This window comes from Canis lupus, chromosome 2, assembly GCF_011100685.1.
Source record: "Canis lupus familiaris isolate Mischka breed German Shepherd chromosome 2, alternate assembly UU_Cfam_GSD_1.0, whole genome shotgun sequence".
NCBI lineage: Eukaryota > Metazoa > Chordata > Mammalia > Carnivora > Canidae > Canis > Canis lupus.
The window spans coordinates 14,754,324-14,774,967 of record NC_049223.1 but is presented as its reverse complement, the minus strand read 5'-3'; the positions used below and the strand labels follow the sequence as shown (position 1 = coordinate 14,774,967).

General features: G+C 40.7%; 1 protein-coding gene across 2 annotated transcripts; it reads left to right on the top strand.

Moving 5' to 3' along the window:
- The first annotated feature begins 619 nt into the window (after positions 1–619).
- On the top strand, positions 620–18,320 carry LOC487083 (lysozyme-like protein 1). 2 transcript variants are annotated; one of them, XM_038529922.1, is made up of 5 exons: positions 620–763; positions 2,688–2,850; positions 3,351–3,509; positions 12,927–13,005; positions 18,031–18,320. In XM_038529922.1, the coding sequence occupies exons 2-5, from the start codon at positions 2,712–2,714 to the stop codon at positions 18,101–18,103; spliced, it is 450 nt and encodes a 149-aa protein (XP_038385850.1). In that variant the 5' UTR covers positions 620–763; positions 2,688–2,711; the 3' UTR covers positions 18,104–18,320. The 2 variants fall into 2 exon arrangements, with proteins under 2 accessions (XP_038385850.1, XP_038385851.1); XM_038529923.1 differs by lacking the exon at positions 18,031–18,320 and adding an exon at positions 13,804–14,047.
- Positions 18,321–20,644: the final 2,324 nt, after the last annotated feature.

Here is a 20,644-nt window from a genome sequence, read left to right as displayed (position 1 = left end):
TTATCATCATTTTGTATTGTCTTACTTATTTTAGTTATACTAAGAGATGTGAGTGGTGTTCCATTTTGGTTTCAGTTTATACTTCCCTAATGACAAAAGATGTTGACCATCTTTCTTTATGATTTTTGCCATCTTCATGTTTTCTCTAATGAAATACCTTTTCACATCACTTGCCTATGTTTTAATTGTTTTGTTGATCTCATTAAAAATACATTATTAATAATAACAAATTATAACAAGACATTTTGTACTATAATACAATTTATAATGTAATTTTAAATGAAACTTTAAATTTCACCCCATCTCATCCTTTTTTCAAATTTTAGTTTTGTATATGTTTATAATTTATGTAACATTAGCACAGAAGAACATGAGTGTGACTTATAATTTGATATATACCTCCAGGAGGTACATGCTCAAATTTCTTTATTGATGGGATTTGTGATCAAGTTTGGAGACTGTTGCCTAAGAGAGAAGGTTGCACTTGGATGGGAAGTCCTGGCTGAGTTGAGTGGTGAGGAGGGCTGCTGGGGAGGAGGAAGAAAAAAGAGAGGTAAGAAAGACCCAGAATGCAGTCATCACCCAAGTACCAAGAAATAGGATTCTAGAATCTCTAGGCAGTTGAGAACAAGAGTTGAGAATTCTCTCTCTAAGGCTCTGAAGAAAGGTTTCCGGTTGAAGACAGATCGCTTGTGCCTTATAAGAATCAGAAATGGCTTCATGGGGTGCAGGAAGCTCATGTGAGCTGCCAGTTACTGATTGAGTAAGTAGAGCAGTATTCCTTTCACAGAATCACCTGAGCGGGGTCTCTGGGGTAGGCACCAGGAATCTGCCTTTTTGATAAGACCTAAAGTATTCCAATGAAGCCACCTGTCCCAAAGAACAAGCAATGGCAACCTCCGGCTTGAAGGACACCAAACATTGTGCTTGGGGCTACCACTGCTGTGGGGTCTTGTTTTGTTTGCTACCAGTATGGTTCTAAGACAAGGGATGGAAACCAACTTAATTTGTAAACTCTGCATAGTAAGCCTCATGTGTCTCCCTCTCAGTGCCTAGCATACACCTCACTGCTGTAAATCAGGGACTGTTCCTGAAAAGGCCCAGATAGTCAGGATTTTAAACTTTGTGATCCATATGGTCTCCAACACAACTGTTCAGTCCTGTGAAAAGCAGCCATACTCTATTGCTGAGTAGGCGTAGCTATATTCCAATAAAACTTCACTTAAGAAAGCAAGCCTGGTTTGCTGACCCTTGCTATTCACCAGTATGTACTCTATATATTCTAGACGACATGTTGTTATTTTATTGCTTAGTTACTTTAAAGACCCCATAGCGATTCTTCTCTGCCCTTTCTGAATACTCAGGCCTGTGTTTAGCCTCACCTTTCTTTCAACTGGAGAATGTAACTCTAAGAGAGGAAACTAATAGCTTTAGAAATTTCTAGGCAGATGCAGAAAATGATGCTGGATGAAAATATGTATGAATATCACATGCAGTATCAGAAATGTCACTCCACTCCTATCCCATCAAGGTTGCCGTATTTGGGTAAGACATTGCTTCAAGAGAGGAAGCACTTCTAGAAAGCCAATAGCCAACAAGGCATGGAACACTCTGCCACTTAGTTTATAAGTGGAAACCACTTTAAATGATTCAGTGGGGGTCTCTTTATGGCCTCTGTATTCCCACCACCACCATTCCCTCCTCTCATGACCCATGGTCATCTGTCTCCTCTTGCTCATCAGTCAGTATCATGACTTTTTAGGGGCTCCCATAAAGTAATGATGGAGGAGCTCAGGAAAACATTGCATTTGCAATATAACACTGATATTTTTGAAAAAAAAAAATCCTTCCACATTTGGAACAGTATTAAGAGAATGGAAGAAAGATAAAGTGCTAAATTGTCTTGCTTCAATAAACACTCAAATAATAAATCTTAATGTTGTCCATTCAGATCCATGTGTATTTCATCTCTGGTTGAAATGGGGGGGGGGTGTATTTCCACATACATAGGGAATGCTTAATTCTTTGTACTCTGTTTTTTTCTATTCATAGAATTAAATGGGAATCCTGGAAGTGTATTGCCCTCTGTGGTTTCTAACTGAACATCAATAAAGGAGGGATCATTTCTTTGCTTACCTGATCCTGAGAACATGATAGCATTTACTTGAAAGTGCCCATGTAGAAAACTATTAAGGAGAGAGCCTGCACTCATTCCCTCCTTGCATTGTATATTCCTGTACTTTGTTTTTCCCCATGCTGGTTCTGAATGATGAAAAGAAACAAGAAGTGGAGGGATGGGCAAAATGGATGAAGGGGAGAGGGAGACACAGGCTTCCAGGTATGGAATGAATAAGTCACAGGAATAAAAGACACAGCAAAGAGAGTATAGTCAACGATAATGTAATAGTGTTGTATGGTGACAGATGGTCGCCGCACTTGTGGTAAACATGGCATAATGTATAAACGTATAATTTGTCAAATTACCATGTTGTACACCTGAAACTAATATAACACTATCAATTATAATCAAATAAAGAAGTTTCTAAAATTTAAAATAAAAGTAACAGAAAACATCTAGGCAGGGCTACCCACAACCGTGGCATATTTTTAAGTTCTCAGTAGCAACAGACTTAATCTCAGGACTCAGGACAAGGCAAAATTGTGTGACCTACTCTGATCTTTGACAGGTTCTGCCTCCAACAGATCTGGGGATGAAGGCTGCCGGCATCTTGGCCCTGATTGGCTGTCTGATCATGGTCACTGAGCCCAAAATCTACACTCGCTGTAAACTGGCAAAAATATTTTTGAGGGCTGGCCTGGACAATTACCAGGGTTTTAGCCTTGGAAACTGTGAGATTTCTCCTTTCCTGTTCTTTTTCTACCTTTGATGCGCCCTCTGAAATGTCAAAATTTCCCCACACCCCCAGCTTTGGTTTGTCCCCAGCTCTTCCATGCACTGTCCCACCAAGGATGCCCCTGTGTGTGCTAGGTACCCACATGTTCTCTTCAAATGATGCTCTCTAGGGTACCTCTCTCCCTCCCTACCCCTCATGTCCTCACTCCTGAAGTCCTGCACAAATGACACCAGCAAGGGAAGGAGAAAACAATGCCTCCCTTGCTGGTGGGGTAGGGGCAGACCTGACTTCTGGTCTCGTCCAGGTGCAGCCACTGACTAGGTGTGCAGCTTCAGAAGTGCCCCATGGGTGTGCTACTTGCCCTGTCCCTCCCCAAAGTCTGTTGGGACCGCAGCATTATTGTAATGTATATAAGGGAACTCTCCTCTAAGAGCAGAGTTGGAGGGAAAAAAATGCATTTCTTTTACTGGCATTTCTGGCTTTTTCCCCCTCTAGGGATCTGCATGGCATACTATGAGAGCCGCTACAATACAACAGCTGAGACCCAGCTGGAGGATGGAAGCATTGACTATGGCATTTTTCAGATAAATAGTTTCACGTGGTGCAGACGTGCTAAGCTACAAGAGAAGAACCACTGTCACGTTGCCTGCTCAGGTACGGTTTTGGTTTTCTAAAAATAATGTCCTCAAGGATAAAAGCAGGAAAGTTGATAGTGGAATATCCACCCATTTTCTGCTTTAACAAAAACTTGGAGTTCAGATGTGCAAGTAGGTCTATACCATGCCAATAAATTATTCGACAGTTCCCCAGGGTGACATTCAGAGTCCTGTGGCCTACTTGCCCAAAGATGCCTTATTCCTTCTAAGATGGTTTTTATGAAACAACCATGAAGGCAGAAGGGTAGACAAATGACCTTACTATCCTTTCATGCATAGAGACATTAAATATGTTTGATAAGAAGGAGAAATCTGTTTGCCAACTGCTTTCCATAAGCAATTTACTCAGACTATGCATTTATGCTTCTTTATACAGAATGAGATAAATAAATACACTTAAATTTCTTAAACAGTAGAAATTAAGCTAGACTTCACTTCCAAGACTTCTGCTTCAATCATCTATGTACATAGAATTGAGGCTGGCAGAAAACATCAGACACACACATATATGAAAGAGAATATATGCTTTATGGAGTTAGATGACTATAAACAGGTATAGGTTGAGTGTTAAGAACTTCAGAGGGCAGAGACATTCATTGATAAAGTCATGGAGAGTCTTGTAGACACAATGATACTTAATCTAAGACTTGGAAGATAGGTAAGATTTGGACATTTAGAGATGGGGAAGAGTCAGTCTGGATAAAGGAAACAACAAAAGCCAAAAGGTTATATGTGGGCAGTAGGTATGAGGCATGCAGGTGCATGCATGAGGTGTGAGACATTTGTGTTATCTAGAACAAAGAGGATGTGAAGACAAATAACAGGACATGGGGTTGGAAAGATTGATTACTACCTGACTATGAAGGACCTGGGAAGCCAGGTAGGACTTATATACTGATTTCTGCCTGCAATAAGATTATCAGCAGAGGTCAGTTGATTAAGCATTGCTCCAGAATGATTAATGTGCAAACAGAGTATGATATATTGCCATTGCAAGTGTTGAGGTGAGAGACAGAAAGACCTGAATGATGATCATGTCTGGAGGCATGGAAAACATGCAAGAGATACTCAACAGATCCTACCCCTCTCTCTACAAAGTAAGCTCCACGAGGGCAGGGGTTTTCTGTTTTGTTCACTGATATATCCTTAATGCTTGGACATAGTTTTGGGGTTCAATAAATATTCATGGAATAAATGAATGGAGGGAATGAGGAGCAAGGATGAAAATAAAAATTTCTAAGGTATTCATTCTGTGGCAAACTCCTTAGGAACAGGAAATAAACTTTTAATCTCTGACACATACAGGATAACCAAGTACATATGTTTGAATGTATGAATGATTGAACAATATGTTAATTTTCTTGCAAATTGTCTCTAAACCTACATTACGACAGAATGCTAACTCCTGAAGCAGATCACACAATTATGGACCAATTCCTAATTTAGAACATTTTTTTTGTTGGATCAAAATCCACCTCTTTACAGCTTTCTTCTGTGAATTCTAGTTTTTCCTCTTGGATTTATTCAGAACAAATTTGCTCAACTTTATACATAGAAACTTATAAAATGCTTGAAAATGACTAGTAGATATTTCTCATCTTTAATTTCTTCTGGGTAAAAACTTCAGTATCTTCACCTTCTACAGGTACGACTTTTAAATCCCTCCCCATTCATGGTCAATATCATTAGCATTCCCAACACCTTGCTGATGGAGTCTTCCAGTTAAACACAGCAACTGGACATGTATGTTTTTAGAAGCTGAAGAACAGGAGGACAAGTCCTGGCTAATTTAGTAATTAGAGAAATTTGAGTCCTAAAATGACAGTGGGAAAGCCAAGAAGCAACCATAGGATCCTAAAAGGGCTCAGAAATCAGCAGAGTCAGCTCATTCTGGAAACTGGAATGAAAGTAGGTAGAAAATAGGAGGACCAATCAGAAGTCCAATTAAGGAAAAGCTAGGCCATCAGATTCCCTTCCTGACTCCATTCAGCTACTGACTGCTTCTTCTCAATCCTGGCAGGATACTGGAGCTTTCCCTTCTGGACAGAGTGAGTATTCAGCAACCTGTAGATGTGAGAGTTCTATAGTGAAGACACAGGAGATTAAATTCAAGTTTCCATAGTCCCAGTCGGTTTCCTCCACTTAGATCCTAGAATGGTGGAAGCCAGGCTAGACTCTCCAAAAGAGAAGATTCTGTTCTGGAAAATTCAGACAGGCGAAAAGGAAATAACTAACGATTCTGAGTAGGAGCTCTCCATGAAGTCTCCAGACTTCTCTATAGGGAGATACACAGTTAAGAATCCCCATATCTGTGTACAGAATTCCTAATCAGTTGTTTTTTTTTTTTTTAGTCTCTCTTTCTTAAATAAGTGCAGATAACCGAGGATCACCAGGCTTCACAGAAGAGTCATTAACATGAAAGAATGAGACAAAATACAACAAAAACTAAACAAAACAAAAACCAAAATCAGATAGAAGGCACTTGTCAAAAGCAGATATACAGGGAAATGAAAATTTCAAATGAAAAAGGAAACTATCATTGATATCTTCATATTAATAGCATGTCATATCAATGAAATAAGGGGATGCTTTATAAAAAGTATTTAGAGAACAGCTCTTGGAAATTCAAAATATGATTGCAGAAACAAAAAACTCGATAGGTTGGAAGATAAGATTAAGGAAATCTTTCTAAAATCAGAATGAAAAGGAGAGAGATAGATGGAAAATAGGAGAAATAAGGATGAGAAAAATAAATGAATCTGAAGTAGATAGAATGAAATCTTTAAAAAACATTTCCAGAACTGAAAGGCATATGTTTCCAATTTATAAGGGCCATCATATAACCAGTAGAGTCGATTAATGTAGATTCACACTAAGGCACATCCTCATGAAATTTTAGAGAACTAGAGAGAAATAGAATACGGTGTAGTTTTCAAAGAGACAGTAAAACATGTTCCATATGAAATATTAAGCATCAGAGTAGCATCAGATTTCTCAATATCAACAGTTGAAGGTAGAAGAAAACAGAGTAATATCTTTAAAATCTTGAAGAAAAATTATTTCCAATCTAAACTGCTATGCTAGCTGAATTGTCAATATATTGTGAGTGTAGAATGAATATATTTTGAGATAGGCAAGTTGTCAAAAAATTTACCTCCTAAAGAAAGAATCTTGACTAGAAAACATGGTCAACTCAACTAAGTAATAATTTTTTAAAAGGGGCTACTTATAGGGACACCTGGGTGGCTCAGTGGTAAGCATCTGCCTTTGGTTCAGGGCATGATCCTGGAGTCCTGGGATCGAGTCCCCGCATCAGGCTTCCTGCATGGAGCCTGCTTCTCCCTCTGCATATGTCTCTGCCTCTTTCTGTGTCTCTCATGAATAAATAACTAAAATCTTTAAAAATAAATAAATAAACAAATAAAAGGGGGAGTCTGCTTCCCCCCTCCCTCTCTCTATGCTCCTCCCGCTGCTCATGCACTCTGTCTCTAAAATAAATAAATAAATCTTTAAAAAAATCCTTCAATATTTTTTTTGGAGTGGGGGTCTACTGGAAAGCATTCTCTCAGCTTTTGTCTAGCTGAAATGTCTATATTTTATTTTCTCTTTGAGGGATATTTATGTAAAATTCTAGGCTGGCAGATACTTTTCTCTAATTTTGTTAAAGATATCCCTTTGCCTTCGGGTTCACTTTGTTTATTATGAGAAATTGGTGATATTCAGGGCACCTGAGTGGCTCAGTGGTTGAGCATCAGCCTTTAGTTCAGGTCATTATTCTGGGGTCCTGGGATTGAGTCCTGCATAGGAATCCCCACAGGGAGCCTGCTTCTCCCTCTGCCTGTGTCTCTGTCTCTGTCTCTCTCTGTGTCTCTCATGAATAAATAAATAAAAATCTTAAAAAAAAAAAAAAGGAAATTGTTGATTTTCTTATTTCCACCCCCTTTGTGTGATGTCTCTATTTTCTTTCCCTCTGTTTTAAGATTTCCCTTTAACCTCCAATTTTCAACAATTTGATCATGATGTGTGTTTTCTTGTGTTTATCTTGCTTGCTATTCATTAATATTTTGGATCTCTGAGTTCCTAATTTTCATCTTTTCTCCTAAAACTTTAATGATGCATCTATTAGATCATTTGGTGTTGTCCCACAGGTCACTGAGGCTCTTCATTTTTCTCAATCTTTTTCCTTTTGTGGGTTTTATTTTCAATAGTTTCCATTGCTATATCTTCAAGTTCTCTGATCTTTTTTCTGAAGTGCTTAATCTATTAAGTTCATTAATTGAATGTTTTATTTCAGAGATTGTATATATTCAGTGCTAGGTAATTGCTTTAGATCTCTCATTTTCCTCATTTTATGCATGTTTTTCTTTAAGTCTTTGATATAAGTAAGCAGATTTATAAATTGTTTTAAATCCTTTGCCTGGCAATTCAATCAACTGTGTCATTTCTGAGTCTTAACATTGACTGATCTTTCCCCTGGTTATGGCTCACATTCTTATACCTCTTTGCACATACAATAACATTTTGTTGGATACTAAACATAGTATATGTTACATTTCTAAGTGTCTGGATTATGTTTTCTTTCTTTAAGGAGTGTTGGATTTCATCTTGGCAAGTAGTTAATTCTGATCAGCTTGACCCCTTTAAGACTCGCTTTTAAATTGTGGTGGGGAAGTTTGACAGTCAACTTTACAGTGGGGCTAATTTAATCTTACTATCAAGGTGTGGCTTTTCTAGGGTCTTTTGAATATCGAAGGGATCACCAACATCTCTCCCTTCTGACTAGTCAGAAATCAAATGTCTCCCAGGCCTGTGTGAGCTCTGTAATTTGTACAGGTCCCTGGTAATTGTTTTCTAACTGGTTTCATGGAGTTTTACTCTTTGCAAGCCCAGTTTAAGCCTTCGGCCAAAGACCCAGTAGATTCCCTATGCAGATTTCTGGTGTTCTTCTGGGTGGGCTTTTACTCTCAGGTACTCTTCTCCACAAAATTGCAGCTGCCTTGGCCTCCTACCTTTGTCTCCTCCACTTAAATTGCCATCTCCTGCCTGGGTTTTGCCTTTCTGGTCTGACAAGTGCCTCTGGGCAGAAAGTCATGGCAATCATAAGACTCCCCTCATTTGGTTTCTATCTCTCAAGGGTCATGATCCTGCCTTGCCTTTTTCCTAATGCCTGAAACTAATGTGCTCATATGTTTTGTCTAGTTTTCTAGTTATTTACAGTGGGAAAGAAAATCTGTTACTCCATCATGTCCATGCTTGACTTTACATGCAATTGACTAATTTAATATTGTTCAATTTAGTTTCAAATACGGAAGTCTGGGGCAAACATATATCTGCAAGACAATCTTGAATTCTAGGAAATTAAAATGTCGGACAGTTCATGGTTAGAGGTGAAGGAACATTCATATCTGCTTTCTCATCATAAAGAGCATGGGATTTTTAGAGACAGCTTTAAAATAGAAAACAGGATGTTGGTTTTATATCCTAATCACCCCTTAGTAGCTGGCCTTCCTCAGCCTCAGGCCAGAGAAGCTTTAATTATGGACAATGTCATTCTGTCCCACGTATTACAGACATAGGGACATTTGTCATGGGAACCCGGAAACAAGTTAGCATTAGAGTATCTTTATGAGAAACATGATGTTTCACACATGTACGAGTCACACACACCTCCTGTCCATCTTCCAAAGCTATGCTATCTCCTCACTCCCATACCAAGTCACATTTCCAAAATTCCTGCCTACCTTCCCCAAACTATTTGGACAGAATATTTGTGTGTGTGTGTGTGCGTGTGTATGTGTGTCTACACACACACATATTTAGACACACACGATAACATAGTATCAATCCTTATTTTCCTCCGACAGCATAGACCTCTTTAAAGTAAGAGATGTTTAAGGAAAAGGAAGGTGATTGTTGTCTCTTGTATCTGTCTCGTCTACTTATATTAATCTCTATTTCTCCTCAGCTTGGTATTCTAGTTGGCCTTTGTCACTCCAGAGAGAGGAAGAAGATGTAAATTGTGGGCTTGATAGTGATATTGTACGTGGGAGGCAAGAGGATGCTGGGAGAGACAGAGAGACTGAAGCAGAACAAACTTACCTGAAAATAAGTCGTTCCTTTTGTGTAGATTGTTGCTGTTTTCCGTTGTTGATGTGAGAGAATCAGCTATTCAGATTAATAATGCTTTGCTGTGCAACAGAACCCTTGGACTGCACAGACTTGTCTATTTAAAGTAAATTGAGCAGAAGCAATTCTTGGCACCGACCTTTATAAAGACTTGCCTTCTTGACTCATTCCTGCCCCTCTGCTGCCCCTCTGTGGCCGTTCCATTGTGTCTTCAGGTCTCAGCGCATCAGGTCCTTCCTTCCCAGCCCCCATCTTCCTTAACGTAGTTTCCGAAGCTGATTCAAAGTCATGTCCAACTAGCACTTTCAAAACATCTCCTTAGAGCAACGAAACGCTATAGCAAAGTGGGAGACTGACAAACGAACCTGACAAGGTCTCCGCCACCTGGACCTGGCACATCTCCTCCTCCTCCCGCAGTGGTCCATAGCATCTCCCGCCAAGCAACCTGCCTTCCCCCAAACACAAGCCTCCTGCTTTGGGGACACACCTTCGGTATGCTCCAGTCCTGGCACAAAGAATACTCTCTATTTCCTCCTCACTATGCGTGCTTCGTGTCCTTTCCACCCCTTGAGGCCCCACTGGACCCTCTTCCCCTAGGAAACAGACTCCAACCACTTTCTAACACAAACAGTATCTCAGCACCTACCGAGCATTTGTCAGCACAAAGTGTTTCTATGTAATTTGAACGTGTATCAGGTGCCAAGAACTTAAGTTTGGATAATCTCCTAATAGAGAAATAATTCCTTAAAATTAATAAGGTATTTATATTTTTATTATTAACTTCATTAGCATATAGTATTCCATAAGCAGGAATCTTTGCTTAAGTGTCTGCATTGTTGGAATGAAATAATAGAAGACAATAGGATTTAAGCCCCAGGTTTGAATGCAGGCTCATTCACTGGGTGTGGACTTCAGCTTAAAGGGCTAATCATGCTACTCACCCCCATAGTTGTTCGGAGGCTGAACAGAGATAATACATGGAGAGACTTAACGTGAACTAAACACAGAGTAACTTTTCTATAAAGATTGGCTCTTAGGAGCAGCAATTACTATTGTAGCTACTCATGTCTCTAGAAATAAGGCGAAAGATTTATAAGCTAACAAAGCTTAATTTTTCACTGTGTATCAAATGCTAGTGAATTTGCAGATTACCTCAATTTGTTATCACCTATAGGTCATATCTTTTGTTCATTTTCTCTTGGTTAATATAATTTTGTTTTGAATTTTTAAAAACCAAAATTTTGAATTTGCTTGAAAGAAATCTATCACTGCCTTTATCTTCTAGTTAAGCTTATCTGAGAAAGCAACCAAATTCCCAACTAAACAGGCATACTCAAGAAAAAAAACTCCATTTTCAACTGAGTTTACAAAATAATTTTGTATTGTAGTGATCCATTTAGGCTAACGTTATTCTTTTTGGTTATATTTTTCTGAAAGTAAAAATAATGTGTTTCTATTGTAAATAGTTTGGAAATATGCAGCTAAGATTGAAAAGCATTCAGTGATTGCACAATTCAGAGCTAACCCTTCAAATATCGGTGATTATGGTATCTTTTTATTTTCTCTCTAAACCAGTGCTGTCCAATAGTACTTTCTGTGACAATGGGAATGTCCTCTGGCTATCCACTATGAGAACCATTAGCCACAATAAAGATGCTATAAAGCATCTGAAATGTAGTGAGAGCAACTGAGGAACTGAAGTTCTAATTGTATCAATTAATTTAGATTTAAATGGTCCCATGTAGCTAATGGCCACCATATTATACAGTGTGGCTCTAGGAGGATATTTTTACAATGTTGAGAACCTTATAAGGGGAGCATTTTCCATTATTAGGAAATCATGTCAACACATGATTTAAATGGCACCTTATTTCATTCTATGGAAGTATTATTATTAATGTGAATCCCCCCTAATTATAAGGCAATTAGGTATTTTCCACTTGGAAATAAATTTCCTCTTGTAAACAAATCTGCAGTAAATTACTTTGTAAATAAATCTTTATCATGATTCATAATTAGTTCCTTAAGATAGATCCAGAAAGAGAAAATTACTAGGCAAAAAGATAAGAATCACTTTAAGGCTCTTTGACACATACTATTAAATTGTTTTCCTGAAAAGTTGAACCCATTTTACTCTTACCAGCAACTTCTGAAGAATGTCTATGTCATTGCACCCTTGTCAACATGGAACATTACCTTACCTGTCAAAAATCTTTGTCTCATTGACAAATAAAAATGATACCAAATGGTGTAAGCTTTATGTCTTTGATTGGTGGTGGTGATGGGCAGAGATGGACTGCCCAGATTCCCCTAAGGGGAAGATGTCTGGTTCCAATGGCATCTGTGTGATTCATAGACAGCCTACCTGACACCTCCTTTAGGATTCTCTTAGCTGCAGAGGACTGCCCCATCTAGCATTGTGCCCCTCTTGGGCAGTCTACATCCAGGGACTGAGTGAGCAGGAGTCATAAAGACTTAGCCATTTGGACACAACTTGGGCAACTTCGATGGGCCTACATCACAACTGGACATCTCCATCTGCCCAGTCCTGCTTCGGCCCCCTTTCTTTCACAGATATGGATCTCTAATAAATACTCTGCACCCCAAGCCCATGTCTGTATTTACTTCTGAAGAACCCACCATGCAAAAAAAGTGATGTTGACTTTCTATTTATTTGCCTTTTCCATCATGTTTGCATTGAGCATTTTGAGGCCACTTCTGGGCAAGCATTAAAGAATACTGAGACCAATGAATTCACTTGCAATCAGAAGATCTGTTATGTCTGAAAACCACAGAAAAATAACAGATTAATGGGCCTGACATAAAAAAAATTGCATATGAAAAACTACCTTGGATAGAATTTTTTTTAATGCACACATTGGAAAGTTAAATAGACAAGTTTAATATTTACCTATAAAGAGATCATATGTGTCAAAGTAACCCAAGTAGAGAAAACATTGTACTGTCCTCTTGTGTATTTCTTTAGGACACAAAAAAACATTCCCCTCCTGTGTCTATTCTAAACATATTTCCAAAAACTCTTTAGGATTGAAATTTCAAGAAGCCAAGATGTGGCTATTCGAGAAATAAAAATTTTTAAGAAAAATTCTTTGATTTGTGAAGAAGCTCAACAAAAATAAGAATATGGCTTAAAGCTTTTCCCACCCTCTTGTTCCCCCCCCCCAAAAAAAAGAAAAAAAAAAAAACAGTGAGAAAAGTGAAGGAAACCTGAGCAGGGCTTCTCCTCAGATAAGTCTCAGCTAATACTATACTCCTCTCTCTCTTACAGCCTTGATCACAGATGATCTCACAGATGCAATTCTATGTGCCAAGAAAATTGCTAAAGAGACAGAAGGGATGAACTACTGGTAAGAGGCTTTCCTTGAGGGACTTTGGCTGACATGGCCAAAATCGACGGTGCGTCCATTCATCACAGCTACTGCGGGCCCTGGCACACTCACCTCTGAGGAGAGGTCCAATGATGTTAATGTGACCTTGTCTGTACCCTTCCCCATGAGTGGGTGGGTGTCCAGTGAACAGGGCAAAAGGGGCTTCGAAGCGGAGGAGAGACAGTATGGGCCATGGTGATTTGCCATTGCTTTTCACAGTAGGGTATTCCAAACAACAGAGCAAGAGGTGCTTTCTGATGTGAGTTGCTGGTGAAGGCAATGCACCAGAGGGAAAAAGCATGAGTTTGCTCTCCACTTGGACAAAATTTTGGAGGATTAGGGCAACATTTTGTGGGGAGACAGAACAGACAGCAGTGAGAGAAAAATGACCATGCCAGTTACACCATACATTAGCGGGAAAGTTCCCTAGGACAGGGCAGAGACACAGTTTCAGTGGCTCACTGTGATCTGAGGCTGGGTTTCCTGTGAATATAGGTAATCAGGTCACCCACGTGGGGAACCCAAATTTTCAGAGGTGAAGGTGTTTAACTAAGTGACTCATCCTTATATGAGTTGTTTACTATTGCTGAAGCTATTAAGGACTCGGAGTAAAGAAGAGAAAAGTCTTAAGGCAAAAGGATAGAGTCCTTGGATCTCAGAAACAAAACTTAATCCTGGGTGCCCCTGGTTGTTTTGGTTAATTACCTATGGTTTGAACCTATGAATATTGGGATTGTCATGCTTCTTTCTGTTGCTCCTGCTTCCCTTCCTCTCCAGGCAAGGCTGGAAGAAACACTGTGAGGGCAAGGACCTGTCTGAGTGGAAAAAGGGATGTGAGGTTTCATGAACTGGAACCGGATCCAGGATGCTCTGCAATCACACCCTAGGATTTGTAATAAGTTCAAGTGTTCATGTCACCTTGTCCTCATTCCCTCCCAATGTTCCTTCTCAAAGTTAGAGAGGGAAAATTATGTTATAGTTTTAAGGAAATAAATATTTCCATTTAAGTATCTTTACTTCACCCTGACTCTGTTTAAGTGATGTCATAAAAGCACCCTGGTGAGATTAGAAAAGTCATCTGCAAAATGTTCTAGCCTCAGAAAGAACAAACCTCCTGTCTTCATTACTGGCTCCTGTGGTCCTGAAATGGCTTCTCATTTAAAAAGAAGACTTCTAGGGTGCCTGGGTGGCTCAGTCAGTTACAGTCAGCCAAAACTAACCATCTCTTGGTTTTGACTCAGGTCATGATCTCAGGGTCCTGGGATCAAGCCCCGTGCTGGGCTCCACACTCAGTACAGAGTCTGCTTGGGGTTCCTCTCTCCCTCTTCCTCTGCCCCTCCCCCTGTGCATTCTCTCTCTCAAATAAACAAATCTTTAAAAAAAAAAAAAAAAAGACTCCCAAGTCAAGGAGAGCAGTAGATGAATGGCCATAGTCTGTTGACCTCTTTCCTGAAGCATTTGGTCATTCTTCTCTTGGTCAGCAGATACACAGTCCTGCCTCAATTTACCACTGCCAGAGAGAATGTTCCTGTGAGATCTAGGCAATCCTGATGGACATGGAATGGAAATAAGTGGGTGAAGTTGCAGCTCTCATCTCTAATGTTAAGAGAGTTCCTCATGTTCCGACATCGATTTAAATTAAATCTATCAAATTCAAAACTAACATCATCATGGCAAAATTGCTTCCAGCCTTAGACCTATAGATTCTATGTGTAACACTGAGCTGAGGAGCTCAGATCCCAAAGAGCTGTTATCAGAATGCCCTCTGCTTCACAAAGGGATGGCCCACATGGCAGGGCAGCTCTGCTCTGCTGAGTTTTTTCTCTTCTCTTCCCTGTCTTGCTGGGCCAGAAGTGGTTGGGGCTGCCTTTACTGCAACTTTACATGGAAAGCTCAAGTTGAATGCAATCTGACCTCAAGAATGCACTAAGTTAAGGTTTGTTAAAGAAATGGTTATGCCTACAAATACATTTCCCACTTAGAAGAAAGTCCCCACTGGTCAGACTGATGGGTTTTGTGATAGCACCTAACTGACCCATAAACACTCTCTAGTTGCCAACTGCCTGGGATCTCCTGTTGGTTCGTTTCACATTCTGGCTTCACTTGCAGGCATAGTCTTTAAAAAATCTGAACTGCTACTTGCCAAAAGAATATAAACATTTCATATGTGTCTAAACAAACATAAGCCAGTGACAATTTAACAGGCATTACAAATCATGGAAAAACAGCATTTGAGACTTGTGGAAGAATTGAAAAAAAAATCTGTAAGATGGCTGAAGAAAATGTGAAAAATGTGGAATCCATCAAGTTGCACTAAAAAAAATTGTGCTTCTGGAAGTCCATAAATATGCATCTTTCATTATTATTGTCCTGTTATCCATCTGCCTTGCTGCCTCCCTTCTTAGTCAAACCTTCATTAAATCAGTGATACCATGTTCATGACCTAGTTGGCATGGGACCTGGCACCAGCTGTGCAAACACTAGGGGAAGATTAAACAAACAAACAAACAAACAAACAAAACCACTCAACTCCAGAAAAGGAGTGCTTTGAAGCTACAAGTGAAGAGAGGTTGGCTGGCCCTATAATTTGATCTATCTTTTCACAAAATTCATAACATTTCTAAGCATGTAATCCTATCCTTTCTGACCCTGAATGTTTCGTTTGTTTAGTATTTCCATAAAGATTAAGGATAAAAAAAATTGTTGTCCTGCATAATTTTCCACAATTAATGCTCTCAGAAATTCAAGAAAAAAAATATTATTCCTGTTCCTGAGTTATCTTTATTTAACAAGGGTATCTTGAAATAACAACTGAAATGTATATACCCTCTGACAGTTTCCAAGATATCTGGAAACAGATTTTCAGTTTTTCCTCACAGGCAATTGATCAGCAGCTTACCAGATGGCATGGCACTGAGAAGACAGTTGGATGTTAGGGTTTGGAGTACTGCTAGGGTAGATATGTTCTTTCTTTGGAGACTCAGTTCTACCTGGCTTTTGGGACCCTTCCCCTGGTGTCTGCCCCTATGTACCCCAGCTCCTTCTCTGTCATTCTTCAATACTTCCTGTCTGGTTCAACCATTTTTTCTTGATGCCTCCTGAGCCCATATACCATGTTCCCTTGGGTGTCTTTGCTCCTGGTTTTTCCCAAATCTGGATGACTGTGCCACTTCCCTATAGCCTCTTCAAGCCCCACCCAACCTATAGGAAGCCTCTCTAGCCCACCGGCCTCCTAACAGTCTTTTCTCTATGGTCTTTCCCAACTGGACATGTATGGGATCATAGAAGGAATACAAACAAGATCTTGTGTTTGGAATATTTTTATTTTCAAATCAGGTTCACATCCAATACTTTAAATGCTCCTCACAACATCTTTGGGAAACAGCATAATATAATCTTCACTTTATACAGAAGATACTCAGTTTTAGAAAGGGTGACTGTCAAGATCCATTGTGCCACGATGGGGGATCCAGGGTAACCCTGCCACGCTTAGGAATCCTCAGAACTCAGTGAAAGAACAGTAGCCTATTTTCTTTAGGGATAGGGAGTGCCTGAGCCCCTCATCTGTGTTTGTCACCCACTTCTTTGAGTACCCCTGTCTGTACAAACATCAGCCAGGCCCAGAAAGATCTAGGGAAAAAAAAGAGTAGGAAACACTCTCACCCAAAATTTTCTCTTTTTTTTTTTTTTTTGTATCACTGGCATTTCCTTTTTTTTTTTTTTTTGTATTTTTTTATTGGGGTTCGATTTGCCAACATATAGCATAACACCCAGTGCTCATCCCGTCAGTCAAGTGCTCCCCTCAGTGCCTGTCACCCAGTCACCCCACCCCACCCCCCGCCCACCTCCCTCTCCACTACCCCTTGTTCCTTTCCCAGAGTTAGGAGTCTCTCATGTGTTGTCACCCTCTCTGATATTTCCCACTCATTTTCTCTCCTTTCCCCTTTATTCCCTTTCATTATTTTTTATATTCCCCAAATGAATGAGACCATATAATGTTTGTCCTTCTCCAATTGACTTATTTCACTCAGCATAATACCCTCCAGTTCCATCCACGTTGAAGCAAATGGTGGGTATTGGTCATTTCTAATGGCTGAGGAATATTCCATTGTATACATAGACCACATCTTCTGTATCCATTCATCTTTCGATGGACACCGAGGCTCCTTTCACAGTTTGGCTATTGTGGACATTGCTGCTAGAAACATCGGGGTGCAGGTGTCCCGGTGTTTCATTGCATCTGTATCTTTGGGTAAATCCCCAGCAGTGCAATTGCTGGGTCGTAGGGCAGGTCTATTTTTAACTCTTTGAGGAACCTCCACAGTTTTCCCGGGTGGTTGCACCAGTTCACATTCCCACCAACAGTGCAAGAGAGTTCCCCTTTCTCCACATCCTCTCCAACGTTTGTTGTTTCCCGTCTTGTTAATTCTCACCATTCTTACTGGTGTCTCACCCAAAATTTAATTTCTTCAAGGCAAATTAATGAAATAAAGACTTCATTAGAGACCCAGAAAGATTTCCTCTGTTCTTCCAAAAATAGATGGAAAATGTTCTAGATTTCTAAAACTTGAAATGAGAAACATGCATTGCTTTTCCCAACCAAAAGATTTACATTTTGCCATTTAAAACATGAAAATTATTTCTTCCAGTGGCCGAAATGGCTACTCCAAGCACACTTCCCCAGAGTCAGGGGTTCTGCATTTCCTCTGTGGGGCCCCTAGACTGAAGAGGACACACAGCCAAGGAAGTGCTCTGGCCATGAGCATCATCCAGGGCAGCTGCTCCATGGAGCCTCCAGCTACTGGAAGTTCCACACATGCAATGGTCAGGGGCTGGAAATTCCCACAGCTTGTTTGCACGGGAGCCTTTTCCCTGGGGGGCACTTAGGATCCAGGAGTAAACCTGACATAGCAGAATCATCTGGAACACAACAGGGCCCCCTGAGGGACCTCAGACAATACAGGTGACTATGTCTCTCCCTCATTTTTCTTCCCTCTTATCCAGTTGGTTCACGGTGCAGGAGGACGGAAAAGAGAAACCAGTCTCAGTCACAGACACAGCAAGCACGTCTGTTTAATCTGATCCTCCTGTAACAGCACAAAGAAGGGAAACAGAAGGTCAGAAGCAATAAACAGTCTCACAGAAGAGGGGAAGGCAAAAGAGAGACAAAGACGATATTTTCTTACACGAGGCTGCAACTCCACCAACTTTTGCCACCAGGGCCCCCCTTAACTGATGGACAGCCCAAACCCAACACCGCGTCTTGATCAGGGACGTTTGCCTCGCCTTTGTTCTAGTAACTGTATCAGCTGGGCTCTGATTATAACCAGAATACATATTCATTGTGGAACATATAGAAAATATTTTTCCAAACAGTAAAAATTTTCTCACCAGTCGATGATTACTGCTATTAATACTCTTGGCTTTTCTCCCAGTTTTTTTTCTTCTATTTTTTATAGACTTGGACTCAGAGTTTTAATTTTGTAACCTGATCTTTCCACTTGACATACCGCACGATTTCCCCCAATTAATATTTGCTAAAATACGGTGCCTACAAACAGCAGCACAGTGGCTATGGTGCTCCATAATCCCTTTACTCTGTCCTCCTTTTGTTGTGTAGTTGGCCCGACCAGCAACATTTTCAGGCCTGGGACTCTAGGCCAAGTTCTTTCTGGAAAGGGCTCTTTCTTTTCTCACTGCTTATTCTCCTCCAGACTTCACTGAAAGCCCTCAGTACATGATTTTTATGGGGCCCATCTTTCCATGACTCCTTGACTACTTTGGGGAGAGCCTGAATCGAGACTAGAAATAGACTGGGCCATGTTTTCGTCTGCCATTTGGGCCAACATTGAGGGAAAAAAAAAAGCCTGTATTGTCCTGCAAAACCCAAAGCATGTGGTTAACTATGCTGTTTCAGCTCCTGCAAAATGGGCACAACATATTCACTGCACCCAATTGTAGTGAGGATTAACAACAATGTCAGAAGCTCGTGGCACAGATCAGGCTTTAAAAAAAAAAAAAAAAAAATTGGTGGGACACCTGGGTGGCCCGGTTGGTTAAGCATCAGACTCTTGATTTGGGCTCAGGTCATGATCTCAGGGTAGTGAGATCAAGCCTTGCCTCGGGCTCTGTGCTGGGCATGGAGTCTGCCTCTGCCTCTCAAATTCTGCTTCTCTCCCTCTCTCTTGCTCTCTCAAATAAGTAAATAAATAAATCTTTTAAAAAATTGGTTACTCTTATTTTATTTCTACATTTTTCTTTCTTCAGTATGTTCAACAGGTGATTTCTAACAGGTACCGACACTTCAATAGGATGAATTACATTTTGTGTGAAATAACGACATTTCCGAAAAGGGAAGGGAGAGATCTTTCCTGAAAGAAGCTGCCAGTGAAACCTTGGCTACATTTGTTTTACTAGGTCCGGGCAGCTGAGATTTTCAAGCTACAGTGTAAAAAGTTAAAAGCTCCCTCGATTCCCCTGCCTGCTCACTACCACGCCCCCACTGGCAACATAATTCTTAGTGAGGAAGAAAAAATAAATCTATAGTTGCCTTGAAAAGCATTCATGCAAAATAAAGCCCAGATTCATAAGTAATCGGTCTTCTGCATCACTTTTCAAAACAGTATCCTGTTACTAGCTAAAGCAAACAGAGTGGTTTCAACTCCGAGAACTGACAGGCAGTGCAGAGGGCAGATTGGAAAAGATTAAATATTTGTGCAAAACGCCACATCCCCCTTCACAAAGAGCCGCCTGAGTCTGGAATAAAAGGAAATGGGAATCAGAGGAAGGGGATACAGGAACTGAGAAGAGAGTCTTATCTTTCCAGAGGAAGGATTGGTTTGGGAGGAGTTGGTGGGGAAGGGGAGAGGGGCAGAAATGAGGCGGGGGCGGGAGCCAGCACTCAGGGCTCAGGTCGCTGCTTGTGCCCAAGGCTGCACTTTTAACACACGCAGTGGAGTCAGGCCTCGGGGGCTCCGGGGCGATGGAAACAGGATGGCAAGGGCCTGGGGGCCGCCAGGCTGTGGTGGCCGAGAAGCCAGAAAGAGGCCCGCTCCGAGAAACCCAGAGAAACCCACAGTCGGAGCAGCACTACCCTAATTCGTAAGGGTGGGAGGAGAGGAGGGTGGCCGGGTGGGCGCCAGCGAAGCCACTGCGCACACTGGCAGTCCAAGGCCTGCTGGTGGAGCAAAGGACAGATCAGAAAAAGGGGGATTTTAGAAAATTGTTTAAAAACTGCAGTTTCCGACTCTGCTGACAGTCTATCAAAGCTGGATTCTGCCTCTGAGATGTTTTAGTGGCTGCCAGGAGATTCGGATTAAAAAAAGAAAAAAAAGAAGAAGAAACCTCATACAATAGAGCTTTCTGTGCAGGCAGTGGGAGATGGCTGATAAGATGAAAATCTTTTAGGAATTGGGATTTTTTTTCCCGTGGACTTTGGAGTTCCTTAGGGGCCCACCACGAAGACTAACACAGGGCACTCCCCAGGAAAAAAACAGCCCCCGGAGCCCTTTGAACAGAGCTCAAGTGACCCATGTTCAAGCAGAAGGAGAGCCCATGGGAAGCGTAGCCTGTGGTCCCACGTGCTGGCTTAGAGACAGCGCCAGAGCAGTGCTTCTCA